This window comes from Platalea leucorodia (assembly GCF_965183815.1).
Source record: "Platalea leucorodia genome assembly, chromosome: 16".
NCBI lineage: Eukaryota > Metazoa > Chordata > Aves > Pelecaniformes > Threskiornithidae > Platalea > Platalea leucorodia.
Window position 1 is genome coordinate 6,518,594 of NC_138838.1, and position 21,927 is coordinate 6,540,520.

The 21,927-nt window shown below is 47.0% G+C and overlaps 2 protein-coding genes across 3 annotated transcripts; one reads left to right on the forward strand and one right to left on the reverse strand.

Annotated features, from left to right (window-relative positions):
* Nucleotides 1-67: 67 nt before the first annotated feature.
* On the forward strand, nucleotides 68-12,187 carry UNC45B (unc-45 myosin chaperone B; the record flags this gene model as incomplete). Of its 2 annotated transcripts, XM_082328661.1 has the most annotated exons (19): nucleotides 68-229; nucleotides 1,028-1,064; nucleotides 1,384-1,559; nucleotides 2,111-2,200; nucleotides 2,699-2,866; nucleotides 4,008-4,176; nucleotides 4,459-4,629; nucleotides 5,449-5,620; nucleotides 5,978-6,278; nucleotides 6,688-6,782; nucleotides 7,457-7,598; nucleotides 8,002-8,142; nucleotides 8,323-8,450; nucleotides 8,903-8,969; nucleotides 9,341-9,454; nucleotides 9,578-9,693; nucleotides 10,056-10,173; nucleotides 10,302-10,457; nucleotides 11,359-12,187. In XM_082328661.1, 19 exons carry the CDS (start codon nucleotides 68-70, stop codon nucleotides 11,623-11,625), a joined length of 2,790 nt encoding a protein of 929 aa, XP_082184787.1. In that variant the 3' UTR covers nucleotides 11,626-12,187. The 2 variants fall into 2 exon arrangements, with proteins under 2 accessions (XP_082184787.1, XP_082184788.1); XM_082328662.1 differs by lacking the exons at nucleotides 6,688-6,782; nucleotides 7,457-7,598.
* Nucleotides 12,188-12,588: 401 nt separating this feature from the next.
* On the reverse strand, nucleotides 12,589-20,759 carry LOC309597978 (schlafen family member 13-like). Its single transcript, XM_082328036.1, has 6 exons — nucleotides 20,707-20,759; nucleotides 19,572-19,762; nucleotides 17,222-18,321; nucleotides 16,307-16,435; nucleotides 14,839-15,565; nucleotides 12,589-14,544 (listed from the first exon to the last, which is right to left on the reverse strand). Exons 2-6 carry the CDS (start codon nucleotides 19,655-19,657, stop codon nucleotides 13,758-13,760), a joined length of 2,829 nt encoding a protein of 942 aa, XP_082184162.1. The 5' UTR covers nucleotides 19,658-19,762; nucleotides 20,707-20,759; the 3' UTR covers nucleotides 12,589-13,757.
* Between the last annotated feature and the right edge of the window lie 1,168 nt (nucleotides 20,760-21,927).

Consider the following 21,927-nt stretch of genomic DNA (forward strand, 5'->3'; position numbering starts at 1 on the left):
CGACCCTGGTGACACAGGCAGCTGAAAATGGGACACAAATTGATGTTTTTTCCTTAAAGCTTTTCAGATGGAGGATCCCATCCAGCTGAAAGAGGAGGGCAACAAATATTTTCAGGCCAGCGACTATGAGAAAGCTGTGCAAAGCTACACTCAAGCCATAAAGCTCAACAAGGACAAGGCGCTGCAGGCAGTGCTGTACAGGAACAGGGCAGCGTGTTTCCTCAAAAAGGTGAGAAGAGCTCCCGGCTTGCCTGGGCATTGCTTAGGGAAAGAAGAGCAAGGAGGCAGCCAAGGGCGCTCACCACCCGTGGACTGTGTGGTTTGTCCATTTATTGAATAGGGTGTTTGCAAACTGATCTGAAATTATTTGTTCTGGGCTTGTCCTGCAGCTGTAAAGCTGCCTCCCTGCTTCAATCCTGATGGGGCTGAGCCCACCGGTTCAGCTCAGAGACTGTCCCACTTAATCACTTTAAAGCAAAAGCTTTTGGCAGCCAACCCGCTCCGCGCTTACGGGAGAGCTCTGTAAGCCACAGGTTGGGGTGCAGAGCCATCGCCCTTGCTGTCTGTCACGGCACAAGAGAAGCAGACGTAGATATTTAGCAAAACAAAAAGTTATTAATATCTGTACCAAAACTGTCTCAAGCAGTCATCTTGTAATGACCTGCTGTGGGATTTTAGCAGATTGCTTGCATGTTCCTGAATTTTCACTAATGTGGGAGAAGTGACACCAACCCAGAACAAAATGCAGACAGGCTGCTGGGAGCATCCCCTCTCCCATCGCTGCTGTTGCTGCATCACCATCAGCGTATGTTGTCTCACCTCTATTACAGACCTTCCCCTCTCTCCCCTCTCTCCTCTCTCAGTGATTAAAAGGTACCGAAGCCCCCATCTTTCCTTCTGTAGGCTGCTGCTGGTTTCACTGGGGTGTCCTGTTAGTAAGTGGGAACAGAGAGGTCACAGTGCATCAGCAATGGGGACGTGCCCTGCTATTCCACTGCTAACGAATCGCTCCCTTCTGGTTTAACAGGAGGAATACGTCAAGGCAGCCTCGGATGCATCTAGAGGTAAGGAGAGGGCTGTTTTGAGACGGGAGAGCTGCGTTTCTGGGTATGCTTGCTCCAGCCTGCTCTCACATCTGCTTATGGGGCACTGTGGTCTTATTCCTTGATGTCCACTAACACCCAAGTGCTGAGACCATAAGGGAATTAATGGAGAAGGTACAAAAGAAGATGCACCCATTTGGTGTGTCAGTGCAATTGATGCTGATCAGGTACCAATTCACTTACAATCAAATCAATCAATCAATTCAAGCAAATCACAGTTTACACAGAGGATTTCCAAGAAGCAAACTCTGATGCCTGGTGTTTTGGATCACTTTCCCAGCTATTGACATCAATGCTTCGGATATCAAAGCCTTGTACCGGCGCAGCCAAGCTCTGGAAAAATTGGGGAAATTGGACCAAGCGTTCAAAGATGCTCAGAAATGTGCCACCATCGAACCCCGCAACAAAAACTTCCAGGAGACCCTGAGGCGACTGGGGGCCAACATCCAGGAGAAGGTAAATGCTGGGGAGCAGTCCCAGGTTCACAGCCCAGCTGTGGGAAGACCTTGCTCTGGGTTACACTGATGGATTGTTGGCCTTACTGGAAACTCATAACAATGTAGAGGGATAAATAGGCTCCATTAACTGAAGTTCATACTTGGCACATGTATATTTGAGGATCAGACTGAATGGTCAAATTGAAAAGCACGGCAGCTCAGTCCTGAGGCTGGCCTGGTCCTGAAGGTCTTGGTAAGGTCCTGGCAGGAACTGGACCAGCTTTGGTCTGGGTCTGGCAGGCACCACTTCGATTTGGTTACCTTTACATGGGTGCTGTGAAGAAGTCCCTGCATCACTAGGTACTGTGAGGTCTTGGAGATGATGGCTTAGGGCTGGCTCTGCCCATACCGATGAGTCTGAGATGGGTAATTGGTGCTCTCTGAGAAGCGATACCTATTTTGTTATTCAGCTTAGATTGTCTGTGGTTTGAGGGTCTGTGGTGTCCTTGAAATGATAAAGGAAAATTGCTCCTTGATTTTCTCCCTCTGATGAACTCTCTGTTGGCCCAGCTGCGCATTCAGTTCTCTACGGACATGAGGGTGCAGAAGATGTTTGAAATCCTGCTGGATGAGAACAGCGAGAAAGAAAAGCGAGAAAAGGTGAGAATTGTCCTGGACTGGACAGGATAAATTGCTGTTGTTTAATGTCAGAGGCTGCACCGAGGAGGAGAAGGCTGCGTTCCCTGCCCCACCTCCCCTGGATGGAGGACAAGATAAGGAGCTGGGAGATGAACTGCACTCAGAGACAACCGAGAGGGGAAATGCCCCAAAAAGGCATCACCTCTGTGCCAAGGGAGGGTGGACCAACCTCCCAAAATTCCAAAGGTGGGATCAGACTGGATTTCTGCTCAGGCCCACCTCCGCCACCTTCCCCATGTGTCCCTCCAAGCAGTGACCCGCTTTTCTTGGGCAGAGGGAAGCCAATCCCCCGATGCACCTGGCGAAACTGCCTGGTGGGGTCAGAGCTGGTCCGCTGCATCCGTCAGGAGATGGCCACCCCGCGCTCCCACCGGGACATCCCAGAGCTGCAGGGATGTGTTTTGGAGGCTGCCGGCAGGGCTGTATCGCTGACCCCTCGTTCTTCTGTCTCCCACCCAGGCTGCAAACAACCTCATAGTCCTGGGGCGGGAAGAAGCAGGTGCCGAGAGGATTTTCCAAAACAACGGGGTCAGCTTGCTGCTGCAGCTGATAGAAACCAAAAATGCTGAGCTGATCCTGGCAGCCGTGCGGACGCTTTCGGGCATGTGCACAGGACATAAGGCTCGGGTAAGTAACGGGGTGCTCGAGACTTTCACCACTATTGCCTTGCACCTGGGGGAGTGAAAAATTGCAATAGTTCACGATGGTTTTGAGCAGTGGGAAAGAATTAAATCCTACTAATAAAATTTTTAATTCTGGGGAAAAAATACAAATAAAGCAAGTGGTGTTAACGCAGACTATTGAAACTGCCCCTGTTACTGTGCTCCTCATCTCTGGGGTCAAAGCCGTACGTGTTCCTATGGTGCCTTCATGACTGCTGGTGAAAGAGAACTTAGGGTGAGTTGTTACCGCATAAGCTGTGGTGAGCATGGCTGGGTCAAATCCATGTCCTTCATCACAGGTCTCAGAAAAGCAACAAATAAGAAACTTTGGGAAAGTTTTTTGTCCGAGGCTTAGATGAAGGAAAGCAGGGAGGACCTACAAGAACGTTAAGATTCCTGGAAAGGGTCCCAAGGCAAGTCCCAGGAGTCTCTCAGCCAGCTAATATCTTACTCTACACCAAGACAGTTTTTATATAGTTTAAAATGGCTCATAAGAAGCCCTGTCTATGTTATGTGGTTGGGAGCAGGACATGGACATGTGCAAATGTGTGTCAGTGTAACGGCGCAAAGGAGTGGGGGAACTACAACGCAACAAAAATAAAATCTACTGGATAAAAATCCAGTGGAGACCTATTTTCTTTTTCTGAAACACGAACTGTTGTCATATGCAAAAAGGCTGTTCTGCAAAGCCCGCTAGGTCCGTGTTTCTGGACGTGCCTCCTGAGAATTACTGTTGTGCCACCGTGCACGGGGACAGGCTGCGTGATGACACTGGCTTTGCTCGCAGCCAGGATGGGGCTTGTGCACCAAACAGGCTCTTTGTTAACAACCTTGCCCGAGCGCCTCTTCCAAACCCAGCCACGCTCATCTCAGCATCCTCATTGGAAATAGTCTGTTGCATTACTGGCAACTCTGGATTTTAGGAGTTGTCTTATTACAAATAAAAATAAGGATGAAACGCAAAACTCTGCCCAGTATTGACTCGAGATTCACCCAGGTAAATACGTTCTTTGTACAAGCTGAGCCTCACCTTTCTAAAGCATGCAGGAAGGAAAGGCTCCTACCCTGCACTAACGGCTGCCCTGCTCTCTCCTTTCTGGGGCCAGGCCACCGCCATTCTCCATTACCTGGGCATTGACAACATTTGTATGTGGATGTCAGTAGACAATGAAGAAATCTCCCTGGCCGTCTGCAACCTCCTGCAGAGCATCACTGACTGCTTGCTGGGCCAGGGGAAAGAGGAGCATCACGGGAAGGAGGAGGCTGTAGTGCTAGGTAACGGTGCACGGCCTGGTGGTCCTTCAGTCTTGCTGGAGGAGAAGCGGGGCGAGCAGGGAGGACTCTGCTCCTGGGATGTCCCCCTTATTCCTTAGTGAAGTGGGGACTTTACCCTTCAGCTGTCCAGGATCACAACCTGCACACAGCTCTTATCCTCATGGTGTTATCTCACATACCTGTGTTCCAGCCACACAATGGCTTTGAATGGTTTTCACTGGGTTCACCTGCTTTCGAAGATAATTTTTTGCAACTGGCTGCTACTGTCTTGCTTTGGTTTAGATACTAAAAAAGATTTGAGGATGATCACAATGCGTTTGCTGGATATGCTGGTCAGTAAGAATGTATCTGGGCAAGGGCGAGACCGGGCTCTCAACCTCCTCAACAAGAATATACCAAGGAAGGACCTGAAAGACCATGACAACAGCAGGACCACCTTTGTCATCGACAACGGTGAGTCCTTCCCCTCCGTTCTGTTCTGGGAGATGGTTTGGGAGATGTGGAGCTGTGTATTCTTGCCTGAATCTTCTCTGGCTTTTTTTGGTGCATGCAAGCCTGGAGCAAAGTTAAACTTATTAGCAGGAAACAGTATTAAGATTAAGAGAAAAAAACTGTGTATGAGAACAAGAATTTTTCAGTTTCTGAAGGACTGACTTAACTTCTCTGGTTAGTTTTTTCCAATGTATTTGCTAATGTTAGGAGGATTTGGCTTGGATAAATTGCCTAGCTTAGACAGGATGAGATGAGCACCTGCTGAGCTTGCTGGATCCTTAAACTGGCCATTTCTGAAACTGGAAGGGGGTGAGGGATTTGTGTGGGGTGTGTTTTTGTACTAATTCCAATGCATATGTGTGTTACCATTTTGGTGGAAGTTATTTAATAACACTTTAGCAAAAGGATGGTTAAGACATCCAGAATCACTTGAAATCTGCTGACTTTTCCTGAGGCAAAGCCTCCGGCCTCGGAGGTCAGTAGCTTTAATGCCTCCTGACAAAAATAGCTGATCCAGCCAGGGACCAAATGCAGTTTTGCATATCTCGCTCCGAGAGCTGGATAAAAGCCTGATGCTGCAAACCTGCAATCTCACCAGCAGAAGCTCCTCCCCAGTAAATATCCAAGTGCCTTCTTTGTTCAAGGCTTATGTGATTAGGCTGCAAAGTAACTGAAAACTGTCCAAGCTAGCTGTTTTACTGCAAGAAACCAACAAATAGTATCTTGAGTGTTGTACTGATCCTCTCCTCTCTAACAGCCATATCTCTCCATTGTTTCCAGGCTTAAAAAAGATACTGAAAGTGGTGGGCCAGATTCCTGAGATGCCTGACTGCCTGCCGCTGACAGAGAACACCCAGCTGACTGCCTCCGTCCTCCTAAATAAACTCTACGATGACCTGCGCTGTGACCCGGAGCGTGACAACTACCGGGTGATCTGCGAGGAGTACATCAAGTGAGTCGGGGCTGGCTTACTGGGGCTGAGCTGGCCCAGAGGCATGGAAGCAGGAGGTCTTAAGAATGAGATGAGGTACTTGCAATCCACTTAAATGCCAAATTGAGGCCCTGGGAGATAATGATTTGTTTGAGATCTGGCTGGATCCTTCAGCTGGGATCCTCAGATCCTCACATTATACTTCTACCTGCTGGATCACAGCCTTTGCATGAATTTGGGCTCAGCTGTGTCCCAAATACCTGTATATTTCAGCAGTGGAGCTCAGTTCCCAGTCTGAGGGAGGACATTCCCTGCTCAAGGGAATGAGAACTGTAAGCAACTACTGTTCCACATGCTGACTCCCTCTATCCCATGCAGGAGCAAAATTGACCCACAGGACATGGATAAGACACTCCATGCCATCCAGATGGTCTCTGGAGTTCTGCAAGGGCCCTTTGACTTAGGCAACAAGCTGCTTGGCATGAAGGGAATCATGGAGATGATGGTTGCCCTGTGTGGGTCCGAGAGGGAGATTGACCAGCTGGTGGCTGTGGAAGCCCTCATCCATGCCTCCACCAAGCTGAGCCGGGCCACCTTCATCATCTCCAATGGGGTGACGCTCCTGAAGGAGATCTACAAGAAGACCAAGAATGAGAAGATCAAAATCCGAGCGCTGGTGGTAAGGATGGCGGCCCCTGCCTCTCTCACCTGCCACACTCCCCAGCTTAACCCCAGACTTGGGAGAGGGGGGAGGTCCTGGGAACATGCTGGGTTCACTCACCTCAGCCAGGGAATGGTTTATGGTGCTTCCCCCTACAAGGAAGGGGGAGATGGCAGACCAGGAGAGCCCATGGATTATTGGTAACTTTGAAGGCAAAACTGGTTAGTCTTCCACTGAAGACATCCAGTAAGAGCACAGAACCTTACTTTGCAGCGCTACAAGCGGAACGATCTACTGGGTATTAGAATGCTTCCTCTTTGTTAGAACTGAATTCAAACTTTAGATATGGGATTAGGCTGATCTGGGCCAGCAATACTAGATGATTAATGAACCTTTCTCACTGGTGTATCCTCTTCATCCTTGTCAGGGTCTCTGCAAGCTGGGCTCAGCAGGAGGTACAGATTATGGACTGCGGCAGTTTGCTGAGGGGTCCACTGAAAAGTTAGCCAAGCAGTGCCGAAAGTGAGTGATTTTACTTTTTTTTTTTCTTCCATTGTTCCATACTTTGCAAAATACAATGTGCTCCTTTTCCCAGAGATCCTGCCCATGCATTGCCTTCATTTACTGTTGCTGCCTGACAGCTGACAGTGTCCCCAGAGCCATTGCACTGGGACCTGGAGCTCTTCTTGCCTCAAGCAACCCTATGTAACTCCTGCCTCAGTATCCAGATAAGGCTTCTCCCTCCCTCCCTTCCCATGTGAGACACCAGGCACGGTGTCTCCCTCTTTGCCAGAACGGTACAGCCTAATCAAGTGCTATCTAGAATATACACAAGTACCTTTTGAAGGCGAATTTACCAGGTGGAGTAACCAAGGAGGTGGGATGAAGTTAGGAAGTGACTGAATGGGTGATCACTGGCTAGCAGGGCATCATGTGTTTCATGTGATGGTGAAGGCAAAGCAGTTTTGAGTAGCTGTCCTGGTCTGTCTTTCCCTGCAGCATTTAGATCCCTCAAGTTGGGCCATGGGAGGAAGGTCATGTCTCAAGGGAAGCATCCACAGTCTTTAGGAGCTGCAGCAGAATCTCAGTACATGTTTGGGCCTGAAACCATCTCCATGTCTGTTTTCCCTCCCTCTTCTCCCAGAGAGATTAGTCCTGGCTCTCGAGATAAATGTGGATGTTTTTCTCTCTTCCAGATGGTTGTGTAACACCAGCATTGATGCCCGCACCAGGAAATGGGCTGTGGAAGGGCTGGCATATCTAACCTTCGATGCAGATGTGAAAGATGACTTTGTTGAAGATGAGCCAGCCCTGCAAGCTATGTTTGAATTAGCCAAGGTCTATCTTCTTACCTTATTCCCTCATTCCTCTGGTAGCATTAAGTTCTCCCAGCTCTCCACTGGGCAGCCCAACACTGTCCTCCCAGGCAGGAGGTGCCTGTGCCATGGAGACACCTCAAGGTCGTTATCATCCTGCTCTTCTCCCAAGGCTGAGGAAGGTTGATCTTACCTTTACTGTCAGCAACTGCATGAAAACCAAGGACATCAAGGTGTTGACAGCATCAGATGCTGTCAAGCAGCCTGTTTGACCATAAAGACTTTTGTTTTTCCCTGCCCTGGGCTATAAAGCTGGGGATGAGCCTAGGAACGCTTCAGCTAGTGCAAACCACCACAATGGCACTGTTAAGGGACCTGTTTCCTTGCTGTGTCCTCACCCTCACATAGGCTTTTCTTCTGTGCAGACAAGCGACAAGACTATCTTGTATTCTGTGGCTTCTGCGCTGGTGAACTGTACCAACAGCTATGATACCAAGGAGCTGGTCCCAGAGCTGGTGCAACTGGCAAAATTCTCCAAGCAGCACGTGCCTGAGGAGCATCCGAAGGTAGGTTGTCTACAGTCGGGGAGGAGATGCTTGGATCTGAAGACTTTTCTTTGGTGTATCCATTGTCACAGATCTCGGGTCTCCTGTCTCTGAGGCTGAAATTGCTTTGCTCTCCAACCAGGCTTGGCTGTAGTCAGCAGGATGCAAAGGGGCTAATCCCTTTCCAATGTCCCCCCTCAGGACAAGAAGGACTTTGTGGTGAAGCGGGTGAAACGGTTGCTGAAAGCTGGCGTCGTCTCCGCCTTAGCCTGCATGGTGAAGGCGGACAGTGCCATACTGACGGACCAGAGCAAGGAGCTCATCGCCAGGTGCCTTCATTGCTCTCGTGGGAGCTGGGAGTGCTGGCCAGCCCATGTGCCACTGAGATGGGTGCCTGGGCTGGCTCCTTGCTTCGTGGGGTGATGCGTTCTGCCTATGGGGGTGAGATGAAAGGGAGGAAAGATTTAAACCCAAAGCTTTTCTTAAGCTATATTATAAAAATCCATGTTCTGACTTTGACGCTGGCTTACAGGGCTGCCTTGCTACGATGCATTTTGAATTTCTAGTCCTCTGTACTGGTTTTGGCTGGAATAGAGTTCATCTTACAGGCCTGGAAACTTCTTACTGTGCCATTTTTTGCTTCCTCCTACAGTGCTGTGGGCACTGGAATTTACCTGGTGGATCTGGCACCCCTGCAAAGCTTTAGCTCCCTTCCCTTGAGGGATGTGGGTTATTGCCTTCCCATGTGGCTGTTTCACTAAGTGATGCTGTGCTTCTGCAGGGTGTTTCTGGCCTTGTGTGAAGACCCCAAGGACCGCGGGACCATTGTCGCTCAAGGCGGTGGAAAGGTGATTACTTTTGTTTGCAGCCCAACCTGATGTGCAGTTAATGTCTGTTGGGAGCCTGCAATGTGTCTACGGTGAGGGAATGTGGCAGAAAAGCCTGAGCTGTCTTGGTAGCCCCTGGGGCCCAGACTGATGCTCCAGTCCTCTCCCTGCAAGCCTCCAATGAAGCAATCTTCTTGAAACAACTGTGTGTGAGCTACAAGCTCCGGTGTGGTGCCTACCTGAGAACAAAAGCAAGACATCACGGTGGGCTACAGTCCAAACCCGTTTCTTCAACAGATACATCTTTAGGATGTTTTAAACTTATTTTGGTATATTAAGTCCATCCTGTAAATCTTCTCAGAGGCACTGAATGCTTTCCTGTGTGTCACTAGGCCCTGATACCTCTGGCTGTGGAAGGCACAGAAGTTGGCAAGATAAAGGCTTCTCATGCTCTGGCGAAAATTGCTGCTATCTCCAGTCCAGACATGGCATTCCCAGGGGAGAGGGTAAGCTTAAAAAAAAAAAAAAAAAGAATTTTTTTAAAAAAATAATCTTGATGATTTCTTTAGCAAATGAAAATTGCCAAGATCCGTGAGCTGGAAGAGCAGTGACATGCCTTCTCTTCTTAGGTGTACGAGGTGGTGAGGCCCCTCGTCAGCCTGCTGAACACAGAGAGAGACGGCCTCCAGAATTACGAGGCTCTGTTAGGTCTCACTAACTTTTCAGGAAGAAGTGATAAACTTAGGTGAGTTTAACTGCTTTTTGACCTTCTTTCTTCCCCAGGAGTGAATGTGAATTTCAGTTCAGCACTTTTCTTGTAGGACTATGAAGCCTGGTCAGTTTGAGCTACCATGGGCAGAGCTACCAAGGTCTCAGAACTAAAAGATTAATAAAATAGCCAGGAAGAGGAGAGTGGCACATTTTTCCTCTAGAAAGAGGAAAGACATGAACCTAATCTGCATTAGATTAAGAATGAACCACATGTCATGACCTCCAGTGCTGCAGACACCGATTTGTTTCAAGGCCTCCCCTGTCTGTTGTTAATATTTTATAAGTTGGTTATTGCTTGTCCTATGATGTATTTTATTTGGCTGCTCTTCAACACAGGATGAAGATAATCAAAGAGAGGGCCCTGCCAGATATTGAAAACTACATGTTTGAGAATCACGACCAACTTCGACAGGCAGCCACAGAGTGCATGTGCAACCTGGTGGTCAACAAGGAGGTAACGCGCTGGGCGTCTCGGACTTGACTGCGTGCACCGGTTCATGAGCCACTGTGATGAGTCATTCCTAAATGTGTTATCTCTGGATATCATGGGTTGTGTGTTTTTGTTTGTTTTCTTTTTTTTAGGTTCAAGAGCGGTTTGTGGCTGATGGAAATGACCGGCTGAAGCTGGTGGTGTTACTGTGTGGTGAGGATGATGAGAAGGTCCAGGTTGCAGCGGCAGGAGCCCTGGCCATGCTTACAGCAGCACAAAAGAAACTCTGCTCTAAGATGACTGAAGTGGTAAGACCATAAATCTGATTTTTGGCAGTGCAGACATACCCTTGAAGGGGCCTGGCTCAGTCATAAAAACGCCTCTCAAAAGGAAGATGTAGTCCATCGGTTTGATAGCGAGGAACTTAGTGGTGAAGGGGAGACCTGGGTCTGCATGCTCCTAGTCCATCCCTGCACAAAGTAAGCCAGCCTGCCTTATACCAGACTTCATCTCAGAGCTGAAACATTTCTGTATAGCCATTTCTCAACCTGCGTCCCGGATGCTAACTGTCAAGCAAGGTTAGGAATGCAGGATATTATTCTATAGGCCCTTAAAGCTTTTGATAAATAACCTGACATGCAAACCTTGTTTCAATCAGAAATGAGAAGAGCTTGATAGATAACCTATGGAGCTTTACAGATCCCAAAACATCTCCATTCCCTGCACAGATCTGTAGGTGCTGAGAGCTCAGACCTTGCATAGCTGAATATCTGTGAAGAGCGATGGTTGAGAATGCACGAACCCTGTTGTGTTGCACACTGGGGCTTGTTAGAATAAAAATGATTAATCAAGCCAAAGGAGGGGCTCAGGAAAATCAGTGGGGGGAGTGGGTAGTCTGCTTCTGGTCATCTCAGCTGCGTCAGTGCTCTGATCAGATTCTCTGCACAGAGATTATGCAGCAGCCTAAACATGAAATGTGTTTCATGTGGTGCTAGTGCCACGAAAGCTTCTGACTTTAGTGTAACAAAAACTGGGTTCAAAAGTTTGGAGTCAGGTTTCCTTAGTGACAGAATCAAATAACCACACCTGACATGAGAGCGAAGAGGTGAGTCCCTGTGCTTCCTTCTGCTGAGAAAGGCCTTGCCAAACTCTCATTCTTGGTTGAGGTATTCTTCGGATCAGTACTAATGATCTCTCTCTCCCTTGGAGACCACCCAATGGCTTGAAATCCTGCAGAGGCTCTGCTTGCACGATAACATGGAAGTGCAGCACCGAGGACTGGTCATCGCTTTCAACTTAATCAGCGCTGACAAAGAGCTGGCGAAGAAGCTGGTGGAGACGGAGCTCCTGGAAATCCTGACGTACATCGGCAAGCAAGAAGATGACCCCAAGAAGCAGCACATCATTAACGTAGCACGTGATTGCCTCACAAAGTGCATGGATTATGGGCTGATCAAACCTCTCTCTCGGGCGTGAGGAAATGAAAAGCATCAAAACAGGCTGAATGCGGGGAAAAAAAAATGCTACTGGGAAACGTGGAAAAGTGAGAACCGTGAGGAAAATCTAGTGCCACTGTCAAGGCGTGGAATAGTTTAGGGACAACTTTGGAGGGTCGGAAACTGTGTGAGGAAAAGGGGGACAGTTGCCTGGGAAATCTGGGAAGTGTCCATCTGAGTAATTCCCAGATGGTGTAACTCCTTTCTTTGCCCCCATTCAGCTGATAATGATGAAAGCTTCCAGGCCCAGCTGTATGAGAGTCGGTTGTGTTGGAAATGTGCCGGGGGGCTGTTGGAAGGAAACTCCACTGAGCTGAAATCTGTTCTGCAACCATCTACAGCTCCTGGTACTTCGGGAATTTTTAGCAGTGGTGGAACAGGGAGGGTTAAACGCCTTCTATCCTGTAGTCAGAAAATAGGTTGGGTTTTAGCTGTGTGCTTTTTTGTTCATTTATGGTATTTTTAAACAGCCTTAAGTGGTGTGCCAAAGCGTGAGGATGGTGGATGAACTCTTAATAATTAAAATTCACTACTTTGTTCCATGTGGAATTCCTGTTCTGCTTTTATTAAGCAAATGGAGAATCTAAGGCAAGTCCCACTTGCAGCCTTGCATCGTCCCCCAGTAACTGGGAGCACAGGCTGAATTTTCACCACCTGCAAACTCTCCAGTGCTGCTCAGAGGAACACGCAAAGTCAGCCTGAAGGGCTGTACGAGGAGGTGGCACTCGTGCGTTAAGCCGAGCCTCGCACCAGGGCACCGTGTGTGGTTCAACAGGGGATGCTGAAAATATCTCCTTTATGGAAGAGGCGGGATAAGAAGCAAACACAGCAGTTGGCCCTCACATTAACCTTTATTATGTAAATATTTACATTCAAGCACAGGTTATTTATGCATGCTATGGACAACACAAAAAAATCACAGACCCTTGCTTCAGTCCCCAGGGGGGAGAAAAATCTAAGCATATAGAGTAAATATAATCTTACTCAGCAATGGTATAAATGTGAATTCAAGTGCATTAAAATATTTCTGATGCTACTACATGTCAGTGAGCCTCACATGATAGGCATGGCATGATTAAGTGTTGAGGTTTGGGGGTTATGAAAGGAACCATGTTGATTAAGGAAAATAAAAAGAAAAGTGCCTCTACCTTCCTGGAGTTAGAAAAGCAAGAATTTTTAAGCTAAAAGTGGTGACTCCAGCTGTGTACAACATCTTCTCCTTACTGGAACCACACTCAGTTAAATCACTGGTGCTTTAGAATCACACGGGGAGGATATCGGACTGTTCTTCCAAACCAACTGAACCATGGGTCATTCTGTGGTGGAAAACAATGTGGTTTCTTTTCAACCAGCCTTCAGTTTTGGATACGCAGTTTTAGGAATTGCGAATTTGTCTTTCAAAAGTACTTTGCATCTAAGGCTATTCGGAGAGTCTTATCCAACCAGCATGCCCGAACCCAAGACATGAAATGCCACTGGTATCCAAGGGCGGTTATGCAAAGTTTTCCTTCTCCCACTACAGCTCCTCCCTGAAGCAACTGGGTTCTTCTAACCCGTACTGACTGCTGCTGAAATTGAGTGGGGAAACTACTGATGTATAAAGCCATTGATTTGTATTTCTTGGCTAAAACATGGGCAGAAGGCCTCATTTTTACTTGGCTATGTATCTGAATAGAGTCTGTCTTTTAAAAAATGGCTTCTAACACTGGATGCCTATGGTGCTTGGTAACTTTTTGGAGCAGTACTATGAGCATAGGAGCAAGCCGGTGAAAGCCAGAAAGTCTTCCGATTTCCTGTCTTGGCATAGCGGCTTTCGCTTGGCAATGCACCAGTCAAAAGCCGAGCATCAGGTTTTGCAAGTCCTTGAAAGAAGCCTTCAGGGAATGATGTAATTCTACTGATATTCAAAGTATCTCTCTTCTCTGCTTTATTGAAACCTTGCATTTGATTTAGAACAGACTGTAGAGGCTGCCCAAGAACATCTGGGCTTTTAGAGAGGAGCAGCCATTACAAAGGAAATCCTTCTACTTCGGATAAGAGTAAAAAAATTTCAAACATACATAATCACTGACCCGTCAGGGCCTTGTTGGGATTCTGTGTGGTCACCTGTTCTCAGTTTTCAAATAACAAGTGTAGATTTACATTAGCTCTGGATGCTACACACACCAATATATTTCTTGAAATTTCATTCTTAAATGGAAAGAATTGAGGAATAATACCAAACACAATGCTGCTTTCTAAGCCAGAGAAACGACGGATGCTGTCAAGAATAGCACGCTTCTCTAACCCTCCCGCCATTTTTCTTAATGATATACTTGCCTTCTTCATTTCTGCTGCTAGTATTTCCCAATACGCTTTTACTTCTTCATCAGTGTAGCACAGAATAGCAATATCTTTCTCAGAGTAACCCTTTTTAAGATATGTACAACAATGTTTTGCCACATACTTTGCTATTCCCTTTTTGTCTAGGTGCTGTTTTATTTCAATACAGCCTTGCACAGCGTGAGCACATGTGGTTTTGCATAACAGGTTTTCCAAACGTCGTTTGGGAATATTTAGGGTAGGGTTCCTTACAATCATTTCCATCTTTTCTTTTAGGTAGCTATAGATACTGTCAGCATTACGAACCACTTTGGTTAGTGACTCAACAGGATCATGCCATTTTGCTTCTGGAAGACCAGTTGAGAAGCAGTGACTTTTCTGTAAGTAGTCCAAGAAAATCCAGAAAAAGCCGGGCTCAGGGAGATGTGGTGATGAAGTTAGAGTCAAGGCTTTGGTATACCAATCACCTTCCTCATCTCGGAAATTCTGTGCTTCATCAATTATTACGTGCTTCACATGATTTAGTCGTGCCCTCAAAAAGGCTACTCTTGTCATAGCTTGGCAAATGTCTTTCTGCCTACAGAAGAGATACAAGTAGATTAAAAACAATCTCTGCATTGCAAACTACCGGTTATACTTGATCAGAACTAAGTGAATGCCCATGATATTGAAATCATATTTATTAGCAGATGCTCAGGATGTTGAGAAAAGAATCTGAGCCTTACTAAAAATACATCCCAACTACATACTTCAAGCACTGCAACAGTGGTGGACCAAACAGCATACCAAATATACTAATCGGTACTCAGCTATTGAAAAATGCTGGTGAAATAAGAGGATGTTGAAACGAGTAATTGGAGGAAATACTTACTGCACAAAATCTCTCAGAGGCTGGTTCTCGCACACATAAAGAACTTCCTCTTTTGTGCACTGCTGCATAAGTCTTATTTTCTTTATGATGTTCAGGGCTACTACAGTTTTTCCTGTTCCTGGTAGTCCATAAACATACAGCTTCCTAGTTTTGTGAAGATTTTCTGACAGCAGCTGGTATTGTTTGATGGTCAAGAGGTTCAAAAACTCAGAACCAACACGGTCGCTTAAAAAGGACTTGAAAGTCAGCAGAGCTACTGTGAGAGCATGCAAGAGGGCCTTCAAGTTGTCACTGTTGATTAGGCCGTAGTTTTGGGGATACATTTCTTGAATATTCAGATCCCATTCTTTTCCAGAGTTAATCGTGGCAGGCAAAGTCAGTAGCTTTGGTATTACACACAATTTGTGAATATAGCCCCCAGTGTTGACTAATTTCTCCTTCAGCCTCCAGGCTATGCGTCTTGAGTATTCAAACAAATCCTTTGACATATAATCCTTACAGACTGTATAGAGGATAGGTGGCCTGTCCTTGGCTATTAGGAGAAGATCACAAATTATGTCTTGGTTTTCTGGCAAGCCGACCTCAACAGCCCAGCTTCTGGAAAATATCAGAACTCCCTCAGAAAGCTGCTTCAATTGATTTGCCATTAAAGGAGCCAATGTTGGATGCTCTTGGAGGAGATCTTCACTGAGTTTTTCTGGAGTATATATTATGCTGTGGGATCTCACTAACAAGGCAAAGCAGAAGAAACGGTTAGTATGTAAGATATGCAAATCCAGCCCCCTGAAATGATTCTGTGGGAATTAATATTGGTGAAAAGCTACAAATACAGAGCGTAGTTGCCTGAAATATACCTTTTTTGCTTCTTCATCCAGATTCTTTTGCAAAGACTACTTCCTCAGGGAACTCAATCCTCATCTCCTACCTAGGTCTCAGTCCCTTTGCTAAAAATGCCAACACAGGACCAGCTGTTGCAAACCTTGTTTAGCAGAGCTGGTGTGTAAACACAGAAACAGTAATGGCTCAATACAAAAGCCCCTGGACACCTGGCTGATCTTGCAGTACCACAGAAATGTTGGACTGTAACCAGCAACAGACTCTCTGCTCTGGTCCCAGCCCCAGTTGCTTTATGTATTTACACTGGGCTGATTCCAAGTGACCTTCTCCTCCCGTCTTTCCCATTTTTCACCCGATTGCGAAAAGATGTTGGCATGGCTGTGCTCCGTCCCCAGAGAAGTTCAGCTAGCTGAGCTCCGTCATGTACACGAGTCAATAGCTGGCCGAAGATCAGTCCTTGGGGAAGGGGGTCATCAGGCATTTGAATGCAATGCTGCTGTCAGATCTGCAAACTATTTCCATCTCTTTCACCTGTTTAAAGAATGTCTTCAAACTCATCTTTAACCTTGACCATACCCTTGAGATTCATGTTGTAAACCTGTCAGACAGTGAATGCAATGTGCAGACCCACCTGGAAACAGTTGCTTACAAAGATCATCAACATTGTCAAGGCCCCGCTGTGAATAAACTGGCTTGGTAAGAGGTGGCCCCTCTGTCAGACTGAGCTCTAGCCTAAAGATCTCAGAAAACTTTGAAAGATCTGTAAAAAAAAGAAATAAAAACATGTGATACAGCATGAGCATTTACTGTCCCTCAGTGCAAAAGCCACAAGCTGTCCTCATGCTGGTTTTAAACTTTTTGCTCTTCTTTAAAATAACAAATGCAACGCATAGACAGAAACCTTGCAACTCACGTGGACAGCAGCTGATTAGCAACAGAACGGGCTGAGGTCATGGACCACAGAGCTGCTCTTGGTTTCCTTATCTCATTAGCTGCTGTTGTGACCTCTAACTGTCAGTGATATCCCTTTCACTGTCCAAGAATTGGCCAACGATCCATTTATCTGTCCATAGCTCTCAGCTTATTAGACTGGCAGCAGCAGCAGCAGCAGCGGAGAAGGCCCCTAAAAAGCAGAAGCGAAAGTATAGATTAAGCCTGAAAGCAAATGGCCATTTGTAAATGGCAATTGCCATGCACTATGGCAATTACGTAAAAAACCCACATGCACTGGGGTCTAACCTCAAAAGCGGTCAACTTGAGGCATGGAGAGCTCACGCTGCAAAAGCAGGCACTAACGCTGGCATTAATAAGCTGCTAGTCACCAGGGCCTGCTGCAGCCTGAAGCAAGCAATAAGGAACGTAAGCAGCAGAAAGACAGGTATTTAGCAAGGACCTGAAGCAGTCAGACTGGTTGGTTTGGTCAGGCCCCCAAAGAACACTGAAAAGTAGATAAGAAGATCTAAGGCAAACAACACTGCCAGGCCAGGAGCAAGAAAATAAAAAGAAATATCAAAAATGGAAAGGGATTGTCCCGGCTCTTTTGGACCTGGATCAGCAGCGGTCATCCACTCAGCCCACTTGTCTGCTTTCAGTCTACTGATGGTGCTGCCTTCCACTAGCCACGAGTCCGGATCTTCGGCAAATGCAACGCAAGTAAATGGCTGAATCTTCACAGCGCAGACGTAGCCACAGTGGTCTCCAGCCTCACTGTATACTTTGAAGATTTTGTGTTCATACCTTATCTTGTGATTACTTTCATTCCCACAGAAATGGAAGAGGGTTAATTTGTTTCCAGTGGACTCGATTAAGAAATTTAATTTTGCAAGGTCCTCATCACTGCTGAATCCCTGCACTCTGCTGTCATCATCCACACCGATCCATAAATACCCACCGCCTGTGTTTGCAAATCCAGTGATATACTGAGGTAATATCTCTCTGACACGAGTAAAAATTTTTTCAGTTGAATAGTGCTTAAATTCCACATCTCCTGACTCTGTGAAAGCCAGTGTCTCTCCATGTCGCAGTTGGTCCCTATTAAACCACTCGGCAACAGTGTTATTTATAATATCCGTGTCTTGTTCAATAGCCCTTGTCTTCCTGATTTTAGTAGGTGGTCCTGGGCTAAGCTCTCTCCTGGCTCCATCTTGCTTTGCTTTAAGAAACAAAAAAGCTTCGGTAGAGTTCATGTGAGAAAGTGCCGTGCCACATTTTGCGTACAACCCAGTACTCAGGCTACAGATACGTGGTTTTCTACTCGTAGAGGTTGTGCTTTCACTGCTCCAGGTTTTAATAAAAATCAAAAGGTAATTATCTCGCTGTTCAAAGTCCAGGTATTCTCTCCAGTCTGGAAACAAAAGAAGAGACCGAAAAGTCTCTTCTAAATCTAGTCCGATCTTATCTCTTTCTAAGTTGTAGTTTTCATTTTCAATCTCTGCTTTTACGACACCTCCTCCAGAGTTCAGCAAGGCACACACTGCACAGGCAAGGGTGTATTTTTGATCTTGTTTTGAATTTTTTGATATCTTTTTTCTTGCTTTTTCACCAAAGCATATTTTTCCAACACACAAAACTACTTCAGGATATTTTGTTGCTAAATTAACCGAGATCTTCTGCTGTTGTTGATTGTCTTCAAGAGCCATTCTGGGCCTGAAACAATTGTAAAAAAAATTGCTTACTGTTTATGCTGAAACATCAATCTTCCAAAAACTTCCAAAACCATTAGTTAAACAGTGGCCATCCTTTGAACAATAAATTCACTGAGTCACAGAGATGAGAGCAACAGGAATTTTCCTCCACTTCCAAAATAGAGTGCTTCCTTAAAACCCGAATTTGTCTCCAGTGCCGAGGGGTTTATTTTTCTGTCCTTGAGCATGAGGGGATGTAGGGACCTTGCTGCCATCTGTCCCTCTGAACACAGAAGCAGCCTCAAATAGTTTCTCTTACAGCCAGGCTAGTTACTCCCTTCAACACCATCCCCTTACATATTCCTGGACTGCATGCCCCCTCCTCCTCCCCTGTAACGACTCAGAAAAGGCTGTGCTAAGCCTCACCTCGATCTTCAGAATCCAGTAATCTTACCGATTAATAATCAATAAATAATAAGAACTGACCCTTCTACTTTCAGCTCTATTTGGCCACCCTTGCTAGTAAGGCGGCTGAATCTCAGCTGATTGCACTTGGCACTCAGACTGCAGGCAAATCCGTTGAAATGGTGGCAAACTGCATCTGCATCACATTTAAGCCAATTCCTTAAAATGAAATCCAGCCCCCTTGCTACAGAACACATCTGTGGTACAAAAGCACCTGGAAATAAATGAAAGCGTGCCCAGAAGAGATCTCGCCTGTGACAGGATCGCAGCTAATTTCCAATAGCACAAATTTGCCTTCCACATGGCCAAATATTAAGCCAGAGAGCTGCAGGGCACAAAAACTCCAATGAGCATCTCCTCCAGATCTGATTCAGGAGGCAAGTTTCCTGCCTTGTTTGCCTCTCCTCTGAGTTAGCTCTGCTGAGGAACATCACTCTGCTCCTCATAGCTTTGAGTTATGGTACAACTAAAGCAGCAAGGATGTTAGTGGGGGCTAATTTTTGCTACCAGGTAGAGGAATTTTCCCATCCGGTTCCATGAGCCCCCCTCTAGCTTGCTGCAACAGGACAGCCTGGCTGACTGCTGAGATCTCAGACTCCCCCGGTGTGACAGATAAGGACCTACCCCACCTCTTCTTCTTAGCTCTGGGCTAAAATGTCAATATTTGAAATATCAATTTTAAATCCTTAAATATTTAAGTCCCAGAATGATGCACAGCAGAAATGGAGTACAAAGCATCTGGAGTGTGTTAGCTGTTTTCTCCCCTGGCCCCTCCCTCTATTAAAATCTAGGAGAAATGAAACATACTGTGTTGCAGGTTTCGCTTCTTCTCTGCAGGTTTTGTTTTCTTCTCCTCTGTTTCCTGGACAAGTATCCACAGGGTCCACAGACATCACTGGATCTTTCTAGCTCTAGCTGAATTTCAAAAATTTTGCTGGGAGCTCAGCCCTCCGGAGCTATTACTTCCCTCCCCCTGGCACTTTTCCAGCAGCCAACGCCTATTAGAGGAAAGAGACAATTAAAAAAAATAGTTTAGAAGAAATCCCCCAACTTTCAGGATTTACATACGTCATTGCTTGTTCAGTCTGAAAAGCTGGTGTTCCATTAAACTTTTAGAGCTGCAACGTCAGAGAGACAGTTCTGGAAGCTGGGAAGCGGGATAGCAAGCTAGAAAGTCCCGTGCAGAAGATACGCTCTGCATATCTTCATTTGCAATGAGATTCAATTTTCTTACCTTTTTGTAGTGACAAAGCACGCTAAAGCTAATAAATTTTACTGAAATCGTGCCCATATACAACTTTCAGCTGAAATAATTAAAGTTATGGGTTAAAACTGTCTCATAACTTTTCCCCGTGAAAGTGATCTACACAGGGGGCCACTCTGGAGCATCCTCAGGCGCCTCCCTCCTTGGGACAAAATTCTGCAAAGGCACTGAGATTGGGGCAATAGTGAGAGGGCTGAGAACAGGGAAGGTTGTTGGCTTGACTGCAAAGCCTTGGGAAGCCTCGCGCAGCGGTGGATGAGTGTGCCCTGGGTATCGGCTCAACAAAGTTGTGTATTTTTTTGAGGGGTGATGAGAGAAAATGAAATAGCGCAGGAAAAGAGCAAGCTAGTGCTAGATTGCAGAAACTCACTAGCAAAACAGGAAGGAAATAGAAACATATTGTTTGCGGGCAGGATTACAGCTTCATGTACAAAGTAAAAACGCTTTTTAGCTTTTGATTCCATACTGCGTAAAAGGGAGTCTCCTGCTCAACACCCTTGGCAGGAGCTGATGTAATACCCCCCCCTCCTTGCTTTGCCCCTCATCCTCTCCTTTCTCTTCCTCTCCCCCCAGAATCCATTCTGCTGTCCCGGGCTTCTCTTTATTCGTTACAAAGCACAATTTTTCCCAGTTGAATTCTTCCTGGTTCCCACCACCAGTTACCAAAGACTTCCCTACCTTCCTTGCAGACTCCTCTGCGGGCTGCGCACAGTCAGAAGGAAACTCACAAGTGCATGGGTGGCTTTTACGTCTTGAACTCCAAGCCTCCTGATGTACCTACTACATCACGGGGCTGTCTTTGCCCCGCAGATGGGATCCTCCTCTTGATCCTGCACAGAAAGGCCCCGGGCATCAGAGACCCCTGAAATACATCTCCCGACCAGGCACACCTCTTACCCAGCGATGCCTCGCAAACCGCTGCCCACCACGAGGAACCCGGTTACTGCTTTAAAACAATAGGATGAATTTACCCATCTGGCCTTCAGCAAGCAAGAGTTTAACTTCTATATTAAATCATGATGCATTTCACAGAATGTCCTGAGTTGGAAGGGACCCACAAGAATCATTGAGTCCAACTCCTTCCAAAGCAACCTTCTGTTCAACTGTTAGAATATTTTCATTTCTCTCACAATTCTTTTTTTTTTGCTTTATTTTTTCCCTCTTTCTTTTTTTCTTAGTTGTTTTCACAGTGATACCACACTCACCGCGCTGTCCCTTGTCGTGGAGCCGTTGCGACACAACACGCAGGCGGGGAAACCGAGCCCTCAGGGTTGGACGGCGTTTGAGGGAGTGACTTATCACCGCCTTCTGCCTCGGCTCAGCAAGTCGTGTCGCTGAGGAAACGTAAAAGAGAAAATGAACAGAGAACAGGAAAAGAGAAAAGGAAAAGAGCTGCAGGCTGCTAAAGAAAAGCGGGACATGACCCGCCGAGCTGCCCCGGGCCTTCCCGCCTCCTCACGGCGGGAACCGCTCCCGCCGCGCCGAGCCACGCTAACGCGCCTTCCTATTGGCGCCCACCCGGCCGGGCCGGCAGTTCCGCGCGCTGCCATTGGCTGTTGGTCACCGGGGGGTGGGACAAAGGCGGGCAGCTCCGCCTCGGCGTGGCTGGGCCTGCGGGAGCGGGAGCGCGGTGAGCTGCGGGCGGCCGGGCCCTGCGGCGCCTGGTGGGCGAGGAGGGGCTGAGGGGACCAGGGTAGGGCAGCTGAGGGGACCAGGGTAGGGCAGCTGAGGGCTCGGGGGGTGGGGGGCCGCAGACAGAGAGGCTGAGGGGGTGCGGAGGGGCTGGGGAGGCTGGCTGAAGCCGACCGAGGTAGGGCGTCTGGGGCTGAAGGGGTGCGGGGGTGATGGGCCGGGCCGGGGGAGGGTGGCTAGGGGCATGCAGGGGCCGAGCAGGGCACG